Source organism: Centruroides sculpturatus, unplaced genomic scaffold, assembly GCF_000671375.1.
Source record: "Centruroides sculpturatus isolate CEXI.00-Female unplaced genomic scaffold, Cexi_2.0 scaffold198, whole genome shotgun sequence".
NCBI lineage: Eukaryota > Metazoa > Arthropoda > Arachnida > Scorpiones > Buthidae > Centruroides > Centruroides sculpturatus.
In genome coordinates, this window is record NW_019384454.1 from 60125 (window position 1) to 76067 (window position 15943).

A 15943-nucleotide genomic window follows, 5' to 3' on the forward strand; every position below is an offset into this window, starting at 1 on the left:
TTAAAAAAATAACTGTAGTAAGAAAAACAAATGAAAAATGCGAACTAATGTAACGTCGTATGGTGAGTTTTTGTTCGTATCGTGGAGCAAAAATATGTTCGAATTTCATGTCGTATCCTGAAAATTTCGTATGCTGGGGCGTTCGTAACCTGAGGTACCACTGTACTTTTATAATTTGATGTTTTCATTTGAGTTAGATTATCTATTATCTTATATTTTGAATTTCATTATAAATATAATATTGAAGACATAAAATAAATTCTATAATACTTATTATTTACATTAGTGTTAATTTTATTTGTAGGTCGTCCAAAACGTTCAGCAGATTTAGGAGTGTTAACATTTACTGTTGTTACTTTAGGATATTGGTAATTATGATTTTAATTAGATGATAATTCATTATTAACTAAAATTGAACATTTTTAATGAGACAAATATGTTGTTTCTTGCTCATTAAAAATTTCTGGGGTTCTCCTGTTCTGATTCAATCCCATATCTTAACAGTAGCATGCTGATGCTTTAAAGCCTTAATTGTTTCAGCTATCCAGCTGACAAAATTTTACTCCAGTAGGAATGTAACTTAAGCAGGGATATTTAAAACAGAAAATACTTTAAACCACTGAAGAGCTTTGTTTATCAAAGTAGAGACACAGTATAACAGATTTTCTTTAATTACGGTGAATAATGTTTTAGCTCTTACACTACTAGTTATAAAGAAAATGATTGAAATCTTAATATTCCAAGTAATTTATAACTGTTTTGATAAATTATTTTTACCATTAATGTTTCAAATTATTTTAACAAACAATTAATTAATGTTAAAATTTAGATTAGAAACTTAGAAATATGGATTTAAGTGCAGTAAGACCTCGCTTAATGCTGATTCGATATAATGCGGTCTGCTTGAAGCCTAAAAAAACTCAAAATTTATGCTGATTTAAATTATCACGGCATTTCATTGATTCATATATAATATGATTATTTGCAAACACAAACCAATCAGCAAAAGGTGGCAAAAAGAGATGTACTTTCTTTAAATCTATGTTTGTTTCGTGCAGTTTTGGAAAAAATATAACATCATGGATACCATAGGAAATATTGACTTTGCTTGGCAAGAATTAACTGATAAATGTGCAAACAAAGTGTGGAAGAAGTTATGGTTGAAGGTATCCAAGAATTCTCAATGAGAAGAGCCTATCACTGTATCATTAGGTTGACCAAATTCAACCTAATTGATATAGCAGGACTAGGATATATAGACGAGCAGGATATTGAGGAGTTACTGCAGGTTTCTGGTGACAGCCTTACCAACGATGACCTTCGAGAACTGGCAGAACATGGAATTCATGTGGAACTGGAAAATAGAGATTCTGAAAATGAAGAACCCAACAAATTTCTCTATAGATTTCCTTAGGAAAAGTTTGGTAAGATAATCGAAATTGTTGATCAAATTGTAGCAAATGATCTAGATTTTGAAAGGAGTGCAAAAGCAAAATGAAGCGTTTTGGATGCGATCTTCTGCTATCAGCATTTGCTTAAGGAAAGAAAAAAGTGACAAATGAAACTTCACAATTTTATTGCAAAAGAACAAGAATTTCAGAAAAGTCAGGACCGTCATCACAAAAAATGAACTTTACATTTCTCTGTGCATATGTTTGTGTTATTTAACACATATTATTATACAAATTAATATAAAAATAACTTAAAATTAAAGTAAAATTTGTTTGTTTGGTCGCATGTTTCCCTATCTCTATTTACTATGGGTTAAAATGAACTCATTTAATGCTGTTTTGCTTAGCGCTTTGTTGTCTAGGAATGCATTCCCCGCGTTAAGTGATGTCTTACTGTATTTGAGAAATTAGATGAAAAATAGAAAGATGTTTTTTGAGATAATATTAATGCTAATTAAAAAAATTAAGTTTTATTCTGAACTCCTTTTTCAAAANTATATTGATTTATTTATATATTTAGTAATGTTTACCTATGTTAATCAAAGTGTATGAATTGGGAGAAAAATAATAGTTTCTAAAACAAAACTAAAATTTTCACAAATTAAGGATAACCAACTATTTATTGTGTTAACAATTTTTACAACTAACAAATTTTCAAATTTAATAATTAATTTATACATTGTATATACTGACAGAATTTTGGTTTACAGATTTTCTAAATTTAAAAAGTAAGAAAAGTTTGATTTAACTGTTTGGTTAAAAATAAAAAGAAAAAACTTTGGTTTATCAATTTTAAAACTTTACATATTTAATATTCTGATCATGGTCCCCACATGATAGTGACTAACTGGACCCTAGTCAGGGGATCCAGTATGAAGATGGCCAGCTTGTATTTTTTTCTTTGCTTGGATTTTCGTGTGGAATATTGAGTTCAATTTAATTGGAGTATTTAATTCTTGACATATATTAAGTTAATAATAGTCGCTTAAAATATTAATTAAACTAACAATCATAAAAGTATAAAAATTACCTTTCTGAGTAACAAGGAAAGCTGAAAAAATTTTTATCAGAATTTTTCTGTTTACAATTGAAGAGCTTATTTTCAAACTGACATATCTCCATTTTTTTTTTTCTTTTTACTTCATGGCACCAATATATTAATAATAGGCTTCTCTATAGTGCTACAATATTTTTTTATCCTAAATGGGTGTTTCTTCTGTTGAAAAAATATATCAAAAAATTGGTTTTCTTTTCAAATATTCCTGATCTGGGGGCCCAGCTGTAGGATGTGGACCCCCATTCTTCTTTTCATTTGTTTAATCATTTTGGAATATAATTCATGAAATAGATGTTAGTGTGATCCAAAATGATTAATGATATTAAATAAAACAATTTTTTAAAATATTTCTAATAATATAAAGTCTTTTAAAGGTAAAACCACATTGCACATATACATTACATAATCATACGAAACTCAAAACTGCTAAAATAATCATGATCTTTGTTCTGATTAAGTCATGTTTTGAAGGATTTTATTCATCTGTAGCTAGTTAATATTTTGAATTTACATTTCTTTTGTGAATCATTAAATATTTTTTCGTTATTGAAATTTTTATGGTATTTATTCCAAGAAATCTTGTAAAACAGTAATTTAGAGTTTTTAAATAAAAATGTAATTTAAACTGATGATATTGATATAATTTCAAATATTTTATGTTGGCTTCTGTTTAAAGCATATAATTACAGAATAAAAATAATTTCATATTTAATTGTTGATATAGCTTCCAAGATCAATATAGATTATAAATCTTTAATAATAGCTAATGATTTTGAGTTTTTCAAAAGTATAAAAATAGCTAAAATGTACCTTTTATAGATTTATATAATAATAAAAGTTTCTTTCAATGAAGCAAAATTAAAATTGTTAACCTTTACTAACAAAATAATTTTTAAATTATAGGTTTTTCTGTAGATATGATTATTCAAAGAAAAGATTTCAAATGGCTCAACTAAAAAAAGGACTTCAAACTTCTGTTTTATTAGAAGGAACAGAAAAAGATTTTCTACATAGTGACAAAAATCAAAAATAATTTTTATTCTTCATGTGTATGTTTAATAAAAATTTATTTATTTTGTAGAATATTATGCTTATATAAAATTTTTCACAGCTAATACAGTATGATCTTTTTTATATTCATATTTATGCCAACACATCTTAAGCTTTTTGCCTCTATACTCAACAACAAAATTACAAAAACTTTTTGCTTCCAGTCAAGTTCCATCTTTGATCACAAATAGTAAAAAATTATTACTACTGTAATTTCACAAAATTTATTTATAATGTTATTTTATCTTTGTAAAACAAAGCAGAATTGATTTTATTCTTAAAAATGTTTGAATAAAGTTTGTATGTAGGACAAAATTATGGAAACTTTTAAAAAAAAAATTTTAAAAGGCAAATTAATACTTTGTCCAGCTTTCCTCAGCTGAGACAAGTGCAACTGTATCTTGTGGCATGGTTTCAATTAAAGCATTACACTTTTGTAATGTTTAACCATGCTTCTTCCATAGCAGTTTTCAATGATGCAACATGTGGCTTTGCTTCTGTCACTTTTTTCTTCATTTTAACTTTTAACTCATGGCATTCATATTAGGATTATATCCTGACCAATATAATAGTAGAATTGACTACAAACTGATGTTTGGTTGAACCGGCTAAATTGCATTGTACTCTATCCCACTGATAAAGTTCAAAATTTTCCCTATCTTTCACTCCTAAAATTGATCAGTGGGAATTAAATGATCTAATATTTTAATGTAGCTAGTCAAATTCAAAGTGTTTTCAGTCAAACAAATACTTCCAACACCATTAGTGAAGATTGTTATATATGCTGTAAAGTACTATATTATTTTTCCGACTTTTCCAATGATTATCGACACGACTGTGTGCCGGAAATAGCCGTTCCCTAACGGATACTTTACGCGGATTTGTGTTAATGTGCCAGGCCTGTACTTTAAGCGTGCACCGAATTAAATAATGACCAAGTTTGTCAAAAACAATCCAATATTTAATAAAATTTCTAGTAATAACTATATACAAAATTTAGTAAAAATCAAATAACAATTTATTCAATGTAAATCAATAAGAATTAACCCGACAAAACTCAATCAATTTTCTAACTTAACTCTATTCCCCTTTGGAATTCGACAAAATTCAAAGACTTAACTTATGTACAATAATTCTTATAAATTAAAGGTCCTAATCGTCACCTCAATATACTAGGAACCTTTTTCCTCAACTCTCAAGACTTTCTCTAATCTTCGATCCACAAATCGAATAACTTCAAAATCGCCTTGGAATTACTTTATCCTATCGGACACCTCTCTCTCGTTTACTGCTACGAAGCTCACCACGATCGTTGCTAACAAGCTCACCTTGACCATCTTCACTTGAGGTTCGGTCTTTATACTGTGAGGTGATGTCACAATTCTGAGAGCGATCACTCCCCTCATTTACATACTTATTTGCTAACAAACTTTTTTCTGTTTGTCTGGCAGCCTATTTTCCGACAATACTTGCTAACCTTTTACATTATTCTTTTTGACAATTTTTGGGATGTTTTATTCTTTTAAGGGTTTAGCAAGTTTCCTAAGTTGTGCTTGTGGGGTCTCCCCCTTTTTCTCGGTGCGGACTTACTTTTCTCCACTCGGGAGTGCAAGTGTGCGCAATTTTTAACTACAGCGCTTTTCTCTCTTCGGTAAGTTGGTTTCTCTTCTATTTTTAAGTTTCTAAGGTGAATGGTGAGGAAACCTTCATCCTAACAAAACATAAGCCCCAAACAAAAATAGAATAAAAGCAAAAATAAAAGTAACTAAAAATAACGCTCGGACTTGGTTCCTTACAATGCTTTGATACTTCCAACACCATTAGTGAAGATTGTTATATATGCTTTGATACTAGCTATGAACTTGCCTTCTGACTTATAAAAGCTGCATAATATTTTTCATATGGACAGCAAATAACTCCTACAAGCATTTCACTTCTGACTTGCAAAATTAATTTTGAAATGTTCTTATTTGTTAGTCAATTCAAAATAATTTGGAACTGAAATATTTACATGATTAACACTTATTATAAACATTTAATAAAGCATAAACAATCTAGTATTTTTTAAAATCATAAACAATGTTCTTGTATTGTAGATGTAACCAGTTGAAAGCATATGGACCATTGTACAATAAGACCTCGTTTAGCACTTAGGATGTCTTCCCAGACAACAAAGAGTTAAACAAGATCATTTTAACCCATAGTAAATAGGGAAAGGGAAACATGCAACCAAAAATAAACAAACTTTTACTTTAATTTTAAGTTATTTTTATATTAATTTGCATAATAATATGTTACATAACACAAACATATGCGCACAGAAATATAAAATTCATTTTTTGTGATGAAGGTTCTGGCTCTTCTAAAATTCTTGATATTTTTGCAATGAAGTCATCTAGTGTCATTTGTCCCTTTCTTTTTCTTTTGTTAAGCAAATGTCACTAGCAGATCACAGCAGGATTTTCCGAACAACCCTAGTCCCCAATTGATTCGGATAATCGACGCTCTACTGTATTAGACAACATGCATGCTTGCTTGAATAAACAAATATCAAGTAACTATCTTTGCATAGGGATGTCTCCAATTCTCGAACAGTATTATAAAAGTGTCGTTTTGTACAAAGGATCATTTTCTTAATAGTAATTTCATAATTACTTATATTTTATGAAAACTATTGTGAAATAAAAAGTGAAGATAGTTGTAGCAATAACATCAAGTATTCTTAGGCCATGATTATTCTGAATTATTCAATTATTTATTAGTTCAAGCAATTTATAAAAAATTAGAAATATACTAAATATAAAAAATTAGAATCAAATATAAATTAATATTTGATTCTAATTTTTAATAATATTTGATTCTAATTTTTCAATCAAATATTAACTTTGTTCAAAGTTAATATTTGATTGATCTTGTCCTGGTTGTGTTACGTAAATTTGATGAGAGTGGATTTACTTTTGCTGTCAACTACACTTTTCGTTTGCATAGGAACATCAACTTTTAATGATCTTTCTTAGAATAAGAATAATCAGTTAAATAAATGTTAATTAATATAGTTTATAGTATCAATGACATTGCATTGTCTAAACATGTGGTACACACTGCTCAATAGCACAGGTGGAAACTTTAGCTATTTATATGAGCTTAATTCACATTAGATGTAGGAAGGACAACAAACAATACTTACACTATCATGTTTATTCTGACAGTAGGGTAGCTTTACACAGGATTGCAGTCTGATAGCCATTTAAAACTCATCCATCTCATACACCACATTCTCAGACATTTAGACAACAATATTAGAATAGATTTCCAATGGGTCCCATTGGAAATCTCATTGACCCAGTTCTCGGCAAAGAGACTGCTGACCATCTTGCCAACTGCAAAAACAAGCTGCAAAATCTTCAGTCACTAGTACTTTCAGTATATTCCTATCTCATACATCAACAATCATGTCAAGAAGCAAGTCTTCATTCTCTGGCAAGACAGATGGGACCGTGACACTACTGGTAGGCTCACCTATAGTTTCATCCCGAAGATTGACACTACTGCAATTCTTTGCCACTTTTATCCTAGTTACACCCTGACTCAGCTACTTACAGGACACAACAACTTTAAGCAATACTTGCATAGATTTAACCTTGGGGACAATCCACATGTGATTGTGGTATTCAGGAGGACCAAACACCACTTCACTTATTTTTTTTGCTACTGCAATAGGTACAGTACAATCACATTAGGGATAGCTTAATGAAAGCTACTATTCTTGAAGGGTACAACTGGCCTTGCAGCCTGCACCAACTCATTCACACATGTACAATGTTCCATCATCTACTCGCATTCATATCCCTTAGTGGGGCTCTTCAGAGCAATCACTCCAGGGGCACAGATGGCAATTATCTTTCCCTTGCTTTGTTTCAACTGTCAGTATATAGCTGCCTTTTAACTTTGAAAAAAGACAGAAAATAAGAATTAAAATATTCTAAATTCAGTTAGTCCTAGTTGTAAGTTAGATTAGGGACTCTTAGCTTGGTTTCTGGTTAAATTAGATTAGGGTTTGTTAGCTTTATTCGTCTGGTTAAGTTCATCCTAAGGTATAGTTAGTTAATATTTCATAAAAAATAAAATAAAATAAAAAATTTGGGGTCTTGCTCGTGTATGTTGGTCCGGTCATGTGTTCATTTGCTTTTTGCACTAGCTGTTTAGTAATAAGATTTGCACTAGTGTTCAGTTTTATTAGTATTAAGTAGATATGTCTTCCTACTAACAGCCATTTGGCACTAACTTCTACACTTAGCTATTCGTGGCAGCACTCAATTATTGGTGTTCGCTACACTCAGGTATTCTTTTAGACCCTTCGGGGACTATGGCCTTGCACCGTAAAAACTGCACACCAACATCAACATAGAGGGTACTGTAGCCATATGTAAGCCATTCAGCAGGATCCTACCTTTCTCTACTGTCTATCTCCTCTCCCTCTTTCTTCTCCTGCCCTTACCCTCTGTCTACCAACTAAACATTTTGTGTACTGCTGATGTCTTTATATATGTATAAACACGTGAAAGTGTAGAATTAGTAATAATTTATATTAAAAAAAAAAAAATTGAAATTTTAACATTTGTTATAGCAATTCTAACTTTTTGTAACAACATTTAGAATGAACAATTTTTAAGTAGCATTAATCTAGTTCTAAAAAGAAAAATGATTCTGATTACTATTAATATAAAAGCAGTGATTGATGATTTGAATTTGTCTGAATTGAAAATATTCAAAAGCAGAACAATTATCACTTGAAACAATACATCCTCAATCTTACACTACTGCNTTAGTAGATATATATATATATATATATATACAGATTTTTTTTTTTACATTTGTTTACTTATTCTAATAATTTATAGTAATTACTTATGTCAGTATTTTTTCAATGCATGAGATTTCAACTAGCAACTAAAATTAAACATATCAAACACACCAAAATTTTAAAATTTAAATGTGTATTTATTGAATTTTTTTTCATTAATTTTAAAAGTGTAAACTATCACACAGTTACAGCAGTGATCATTTCACAGTTTACCATATTTAAATATAATACACATTACATAATAAAATTTTCAATATTAACTTTTTACATTTTACAAACTGAAGTAGGCTATTTTAACAAATTGACACTTTTCTTTCATTTAAATAAAAATTGACCAAATCCACAAATTAAATAGTTTTTAAGACATTCATACAAGTATAAATTCAAAATTACATTTGTACCACAATTTTATTTTCTTTTAATTCCAAATATTCAACAACAGGAACTATGTTGTTAACAATCTACAGTTTTAACAGAACCAGCTATTTGTACTAACATTGGAAATGTATAATAGTTTTATTTTTGAATTTGTTTTTTTATGTATCAAAAAGTGTATTATTAATAATTGAATTCTGTTGTTATTTTCTTGAATTAATTCAAATTTGAAAATCAATAATATAAAAAAATTAATTATGAAATTCATTAATATGTTTCTTTGTATATAAAGTGCATAACTTTAACAATATTAAAGAAATATATTAAATATTTTATTGGAATTAATCTTGCAGATAACAAATGCTTAACTTTGGTACTTCGGTATGCCGATTAATACAAATATGGTTATTGGACGTTTGAATATAAAACTAATTATATAATACATTCGTTACTTTACTTACATAGTTTATTAGAAGTTATTCTGTAATTATTATTTTAAATATGTTTGTAAATGAATAGCTAGACTCACAAGAGCAATACTAATGTAAATCAACATTAAGATATAAAAATTCTTATTAAAATAATTATATGGGAAAAAAATAACAGTTTAAAAATTATGATGAAATATCAAAATCCAAGGATTAATGATTCCAATTATTGAAATTTTAAAAATGGGTTATGTAACCAAGATCTCACTGCCTACATTTAATTGTCTAGTGTAACACAGAAGATATGTACAATTCACAATAGCAAAAACCATAGAACAATTCTTAACAATAACTCTGACCAACAGTTCGATAACCTTCAACAGTAATAAAAGTAACTGCAAATACAACCGACTTGATCTACAAAAAAATTTAGTTGTTACTCTCTTGTACGCATTAATTTGAACATTCGGGGAAATGATAACGGACAGACTGGCTTATCCTCCTGGTGTAACTTTAGGTACTGGCCATTGTGCAACTATTTTATAGAATAAGAATGAACCCGTTATTAAAAATGAAGTCATGACATCACTTTCTTTTTAAATGATTACAGTCATATTTTCATTGGTGACCATATTTCTAAAAATACAAGCAATCAGAGTGGTTGGCCACCAATTCTTATATCATTATATGGACTCTGTATGTTGTCATCTGTTTCTGTCTCATCAGCATCCTATAATAAAAAAAAAAAGTAAAATTTTAGTACAATTTTTTCCTAATATTTTATGCATAAAAATTAAATAAAAAATGGCAATGCCAAATAGTATGAAGTAGCACCATGTAACACATTGTATTAAATTTTTTAGAATTTGCCTTATATCATTCAAGTAACCAAAGCAACATTAACGTCTCTTCTTACTGTTTTTCCTGATGAATAAACCTTTTTTAAAGCTATATTTTTAGGCATGGTTTTGTATCTGCAAATGGCAGAAGTGTCTAACCCAACCAGGATAGTGTGGCAGACCATGCTAATACAGTCTGACGGGAATGTAATACAGTAGATCTCCCTATAAGACGGATTCCTATAATTATGATTCCTATAAGATGGTGAAAAAATTGTGGCGGTATCTGTAAACAACGGTAAAAAAACTCCTATAATTACGTAAAACATCATCGGGCAGCCAAACTACTTTCCGCCGTCCAGTGCCACGCTACGGACAGTTTAGCCGGGTAAATTGAGTTTAGTATCGTCTGTACATATAATTATATATAAATTAGGTACTGTATATATAATTATATATTAACTTAATTTATTGTAACTTTATTATAATTATATATATACTTTCCATCGTGTAGCACCATGCTACGGACAGTTTATGCGAGCTATCGTCTGTACAGTATGTAAATTAGGTACCATAAGTCTAATACAGCACTGTAATTTTATACATTTCTTGTGAAAGAAACATTTCTTATTCAACGGCGATTAAAATTATATTAATGATGTCTCCAAAGTTCAACGAAGTTTTTGCAGAAAAATAACATCAGAAATCGCAGCCACGGTTTGCTGCGCTGTTCCACGACGAAAACAAGCTTGAGCAACGGCGATGTCAAATGATGCACACTCGGTAAGTAATCCTACAATTTTTTGTTTATAGCGTAGTTTATACGGATTATTTCCAAAATAATTTACATATTTTGGAAATGTTGAGTCGGATTAGTCTAGCTTCGATTAATTTTATGGAAGAAACCTTTCAAACAGCCGTAGTCCGTAAACTTCACACATGTCGGGCTGTGATTCCTACAAAATTGATTCATAAAGAACGGAACGTATCTACCGTCTTATAGGGGGATCGACTGTATATTAACAAGCAATTATTTATTGTGACATAAATTGCATCATGGCATTATGACAATTTTAAATTAAATAAATCAAATTAGCAGTGTCTTGCCCCTGTACACCATACTTTTCCTATTAATGACCAGCTTGACTCTATTGCTATCTAACTCCTTTCAGGGAAAATTTTTGAATTGAAATAATGTAGATATGCTGACAGAGGGGAATGAGAAGGGGTCATTTTTCATATATGGGTGGTGGTGATGGAGACAACGATTACTCAACACCTTTACAAAAACAATTTATTAAAAATAAAGGTTTGCTTATGTAGGTGGGAGTCTACTTTGTTACTTTAAGAGACAAAAGTCATCATGTGCAAGTTTCGGCCAGTCGTCAAAAGAGTTTATGGGCAGCAGCAAGATGGAGTCCTGCTGGGTAGTTCGTCACTAGTTGCTGATTAAGCACAATAAATAAAAAAAGGCATTCCGTCTTTCAGGTTGAAGCTGTACAGAATTGACACTCTTGCAGACTATATGCTGATGCTGGGAGAGGGAGAGCTCTTTGTAGAGAGCAATTGACACTTTCAGAGGAAGCAACCCTGTGTCCTTGAACATTTAAGTTTTTATAGACTTTTTCATTTCTAATTCTTCTTTTGATTGGTTGGACTTCCTTTCCTCACTCCCAAATTGAGATCAGTTCAGGTCGTGAGAAAGGTCTGCCTGACACCATCCCTCCTCTCTGACTGGGATTACAGATAGTTCTAAGACACCTGTGCTCATATTTTCACTTGTTATTTCCTTCTATGACATTGACAAACAGAAGAAAAAATTAGACCTTCTCCTTTCCTAATCAAGCTCACTTCAAGCTATTGTATATGAGCAATGGTGTCAAAATATGGCCAACTCAACACCTTGGGAAATCATTTGTAATAAATAATTAATGTGACGTGGAGACAAATTCTTATAAACCTTTTTAGGTTTGAACTCGATCTGGGGCCTCACAATAAAAACTTCCAGTTTGCATACAGTTAATTGGGGCCTCCTGCCCATAATCTTTCCATATCTCGGTCTCAACATTAAGGAAGGAGACAGACAGACAAATGACAGTGGGCATTTATAGGTTTACAATTTGAAAAAAATTGTAGACCTATAAATGCCCACTGCACAGCTTAATTTTCCAGTGTTTCTGTCATGTTGACTTACTTAAGAGTATGATGACTGAAGTTGCCAACTCAGTAAGTATGCAGAATTTGGACAAACAATTGCAATAGAAAGATTTTATAAGACACTAGCAAACCCCGCCATGCGTTGTTCTAGCTCAAAATGTATCTATTATAAATGTACAGTCGACCCCCCTATAAGATAGAGATACGTTCCATTCTCTAGGAATCCGCTTTCTTACGAATCCTTCCAATCACAACCCGACACGTATCAAGTTTACGGACTACGGCTGTTTGAAAGATTTTCTTCCATAAAATTAATCGATTCTAGACTAACCGACTCAACATTTCCAAAATACGGTATATATTTTTTGGGAATAATCCGTATAAACTACGCTATAAACAAAAAATTGTAGGATTACTTACCGAGTGTCACCATTCGACATTGCCATTGCTCAACATTGTTTTCGTCGCGGAACAGCTCAGCAAAGAGCGGCCGATTTCTAACAACTTATTTTTCTGTGAAAACTTCGTAGAACTTCGGAGACATCATTAATATAAATAATTTTAATCGCCGTTGAATAAGAAATGTTTCTTTCACAAGAAATGTATAAAATTACAGTACTGTATTAGACTTACGGTACCTAATTTACATACTGACAGACGATAGTTAGCGTAAAAATCTCCGTAGCGTGGCGCCACGCTAGACGGCGGAAATTATATATTTAATTATAACAAAGTTACAATAAGTTAATATATAATTATATATACAGTACCTAATTTATATATAATTAATATATAATTATATGTACAGTACCTAATTTATATAATACTGTCCAGACGATAGAAATCTCTCCGTAGCGTGGCGCTACGGACGGCGGGAAAGTAGTTCGGCTTCCCGATGACGTTTGAGGTGCTTATAGGGAACTTTTACTATTTTTTACGGATACCGGTAGCAATTTTTTCGTAGTTTTATAGGAATCGTAACTATAGGGACCGTAATTATAGGGGGGTCGACTGTATAACACTTACCCCATGGGGGTGGGAATTTTTCGAAAAATCCCTTCTTAGTGAACATTCTCTTGATGTTCCCTATTAAAACGCAATCAAAAACACAAAAAACCGCATCTAAAATAGTATAGTAGAAGCCAAGTTCTTCACAGTAAGCCTTAATCCTGTCCATCTCCTCCAGTGGGGGGAATTTCGACATGTAAATTATATAAAAACACATATGTATTCAAATGCAGCATTGTGTCAAAATTTCAAAGAAATCGGTATGAACAAACAAACATTACATTTTTATTTATATAGATAGATAGAAGATGATCCGCTTTAGTTCATTTTCACAGAAAAGCAAACTTAGGGCGTCATACTCGTAGCGCCATCTGTTGGACAAAAAGACCTTAACCCTGGATGATATCTTTTAATTTATATGAATGTTTAACAGAATAATAAACAGCCTATGTCCATCCTGAAGTTCCATTCTAAATATTGGTGAAAGAATTTTTGAAATCGGATGAGTAGTTTCAGAGATTACCCACTACATACAAACTTACTTACAAACATTATCTCTTTATAATACTAGTATAGACTATAAGGCATCTCCTATACCATACTATCCATATATACAGGGTGGGCCAACGAAAATGAAATGGCAGAGTTATCGTGTTCGTCCAAGCAAATCGCTCGGACAGGTTGATTTTATTCTCAAGCGGGGGACATCATCTGCAATAAAGTTTTTGTGATTCTGAATACAACAAACGACAAAAAATTTTTAAAATTTTTATACTGAATACAACAGACAACAAAAAAGTTTTTGTTGTCTGTTGTATTCAGAATCGCAAAAACTTTATTGCAGAAGATGTCTCCCTTGAGAATAAAATCGACCTGTCCGAGCGATTTCCTTGGACAAACACGATAACTCTGCCGTTTCATTTTCATTGGCCCACCCTGTATGTAGATGCAAGAGGGGGTGCTATAAGACTCTATAATAATTATTTCTAGGTTCATTATCATTGCCATCTGCTTAAGAAGCAAGTTCCAAGTTTTTTTGTCTAAAGCAGGGGTGACCAGCACAAGGCCTGCGGGCCACACGCGGCCCACCTGGAGTCATGTTGCGGCCCGCGGAGCTAGATCAAATGAATGTAAATGTTAACTTTATTGTACATATCACCAAAAGAACATTACATCATGAGTTAGTTGTATCATGTATTTTTAAATTATAGCTAAGAGAAATTTGAAATATCTCCCATTTTTGGAAAAATTCATAGATTTTTAGCTATTTGACACTCAAGGTTACTTAGTTTTTTGTATAATGCTAGGTGTTAATAAAATTTAATATGAGACTTCAACTTCAGCTATATATGTTCTGTGGTCTTCGGCGTTTTCGGGAAGCTCACAATGCTATCAGGCTCATACTCAACTACTTTCAGTCCAGCTTAACAAAATTTTGTGTTATTCTGTAGTTTCGTTTTATTATCACCAATGCATCTGGAGAGATTTTGCAATCAACGTTAAAATACATATTTAACATATTTATAATTACAGTTCAAACTACTTTAACCAAGTAGCCTGCCTACCATATCGATTCTATAAGTAAGTAAACCCTGAAACATTGGAGAAATTTCATCAAGTTGGTTTGGAAGAGTTCTATGAAACGTATTTGGACAAGGATAAATATCCTGCATTTTACAAACATGCTCTATCGATGGTTTCGCTATGTGGAAACACTTATGTGTGTGAACAGCTTTTTAGTTGCATGAAGTACATCAAATCACAAGTGAGATCGAATTACTGATGTTCATTTGGAAAACTGTTTGCGTGTAGCGACAACATCAGTGGAGATCAATTTTGATTCACTTAGTTCTGTAAAACAAAGTCAGATGTCTCACTTTTAAATATTTTTAAATTGTCTAATAAATATGTTTGATTCTCGGTTATGTTTTATTTTCTTCAAAAAAATAAACATACCTATTTTTTGTCTCTTTTTACATTAAACCACTCAAGTGTTTGCCCACGATCCCACCTACTGGGAAGCGATGATGTGGTTGAAGCTGTAGCAAACTTGCTTGTTTACTTTAGTTAAAAATTTAAAAAAAATTAGGTGCATGGCCCGGCAGGAAATATTATTTCTGAAATTTGGTCCGCCTTCTGAAAAGGTTGGCCACCCCTGGTCTAAAGCCTGGACTCCATATTACCTGAATCTGCAACAGAATCATAAAACTAATAGCCAAACTGATGAAATGTTCAGTTCTGGAACATTCAGTTGGACAGAAACCAAATTGAAAGCAGAGTTAAAAATGATTTCACTTCCATCTTTGTTCTGCTTTTATATCATACTGCAACCAATAAAAACATGTAGTCAAGTGGATTTGATTGTCATAATGGTGGAAAGTATAGCAAAGAGAGTGAGAATTGATTTAGAACTATTTATTGAAGACGTTAGAAAATATAGATGTCTATACAGGTAGCCCTTGGTTTATTTATGCAGATTTGCTGTGCAACTCCCCAATTCTCCCTATGCTAGACTGACTTTCGTTTCAATGTTGACATATTTACTGAGCCACGATGTTGTATATTCATTATATTCAATAAAAAATATATATATATATTTTTTTTTTCTGTTTAATATTGTTGGGTATGTATACATTTACATTAAATTAATATTAAAATACTAAATGTTTAGGTACCTACGAGTCAAGATATTAAACTTAATAGTCCAATAAATG

The 15943-nt window shown here is 31.2% G+C and overlaps 2 protein-coding genes across 2 annotated transcripts in view; one reads left to right on the forward strand and one right to left on the reverse strand.

Moving 5' to 3' along the window:
• Window positions 1–3812, forward strand: part of LOC111620616 (cytochrome c oxidase protein 20 homolog) — a 20149-nt gene extending 16337 nt beyond the window's left edge. The window contains exons 3-4 of the mRNA XM_023362581.1: window positions 287–368; window positions 3412–3812. Of these exons, the coding sequence (XP_023218349.1) occupies window positions 287–368; window positions 3412–3541 (212 nt within the window). The 3' untranslated portion in view covers window positions 3542–3812. The remainder of the gene's footprint in view (window positions 1–286; window positions 369–3411) is intronic.
• Window positions 3813–4107: 295 nt separating this feature from the next.
• Window positions 4108–15943, reverse strand: part of LOC111620617 (NF-kappa-B inhibitor cactus-like) — a 40834-nt gene continuing 28998 nt past the window's right edge. The window contains exon 5 of the mRNA XM_023362582.1: window positions 4108–4226. Within this exon, the coding sequence (XP_023218350.1) occupies window positions 4108–4226 (119 nt within the window). The remainder of the gene's footprint in view (window positions 4227–15943) is intronic.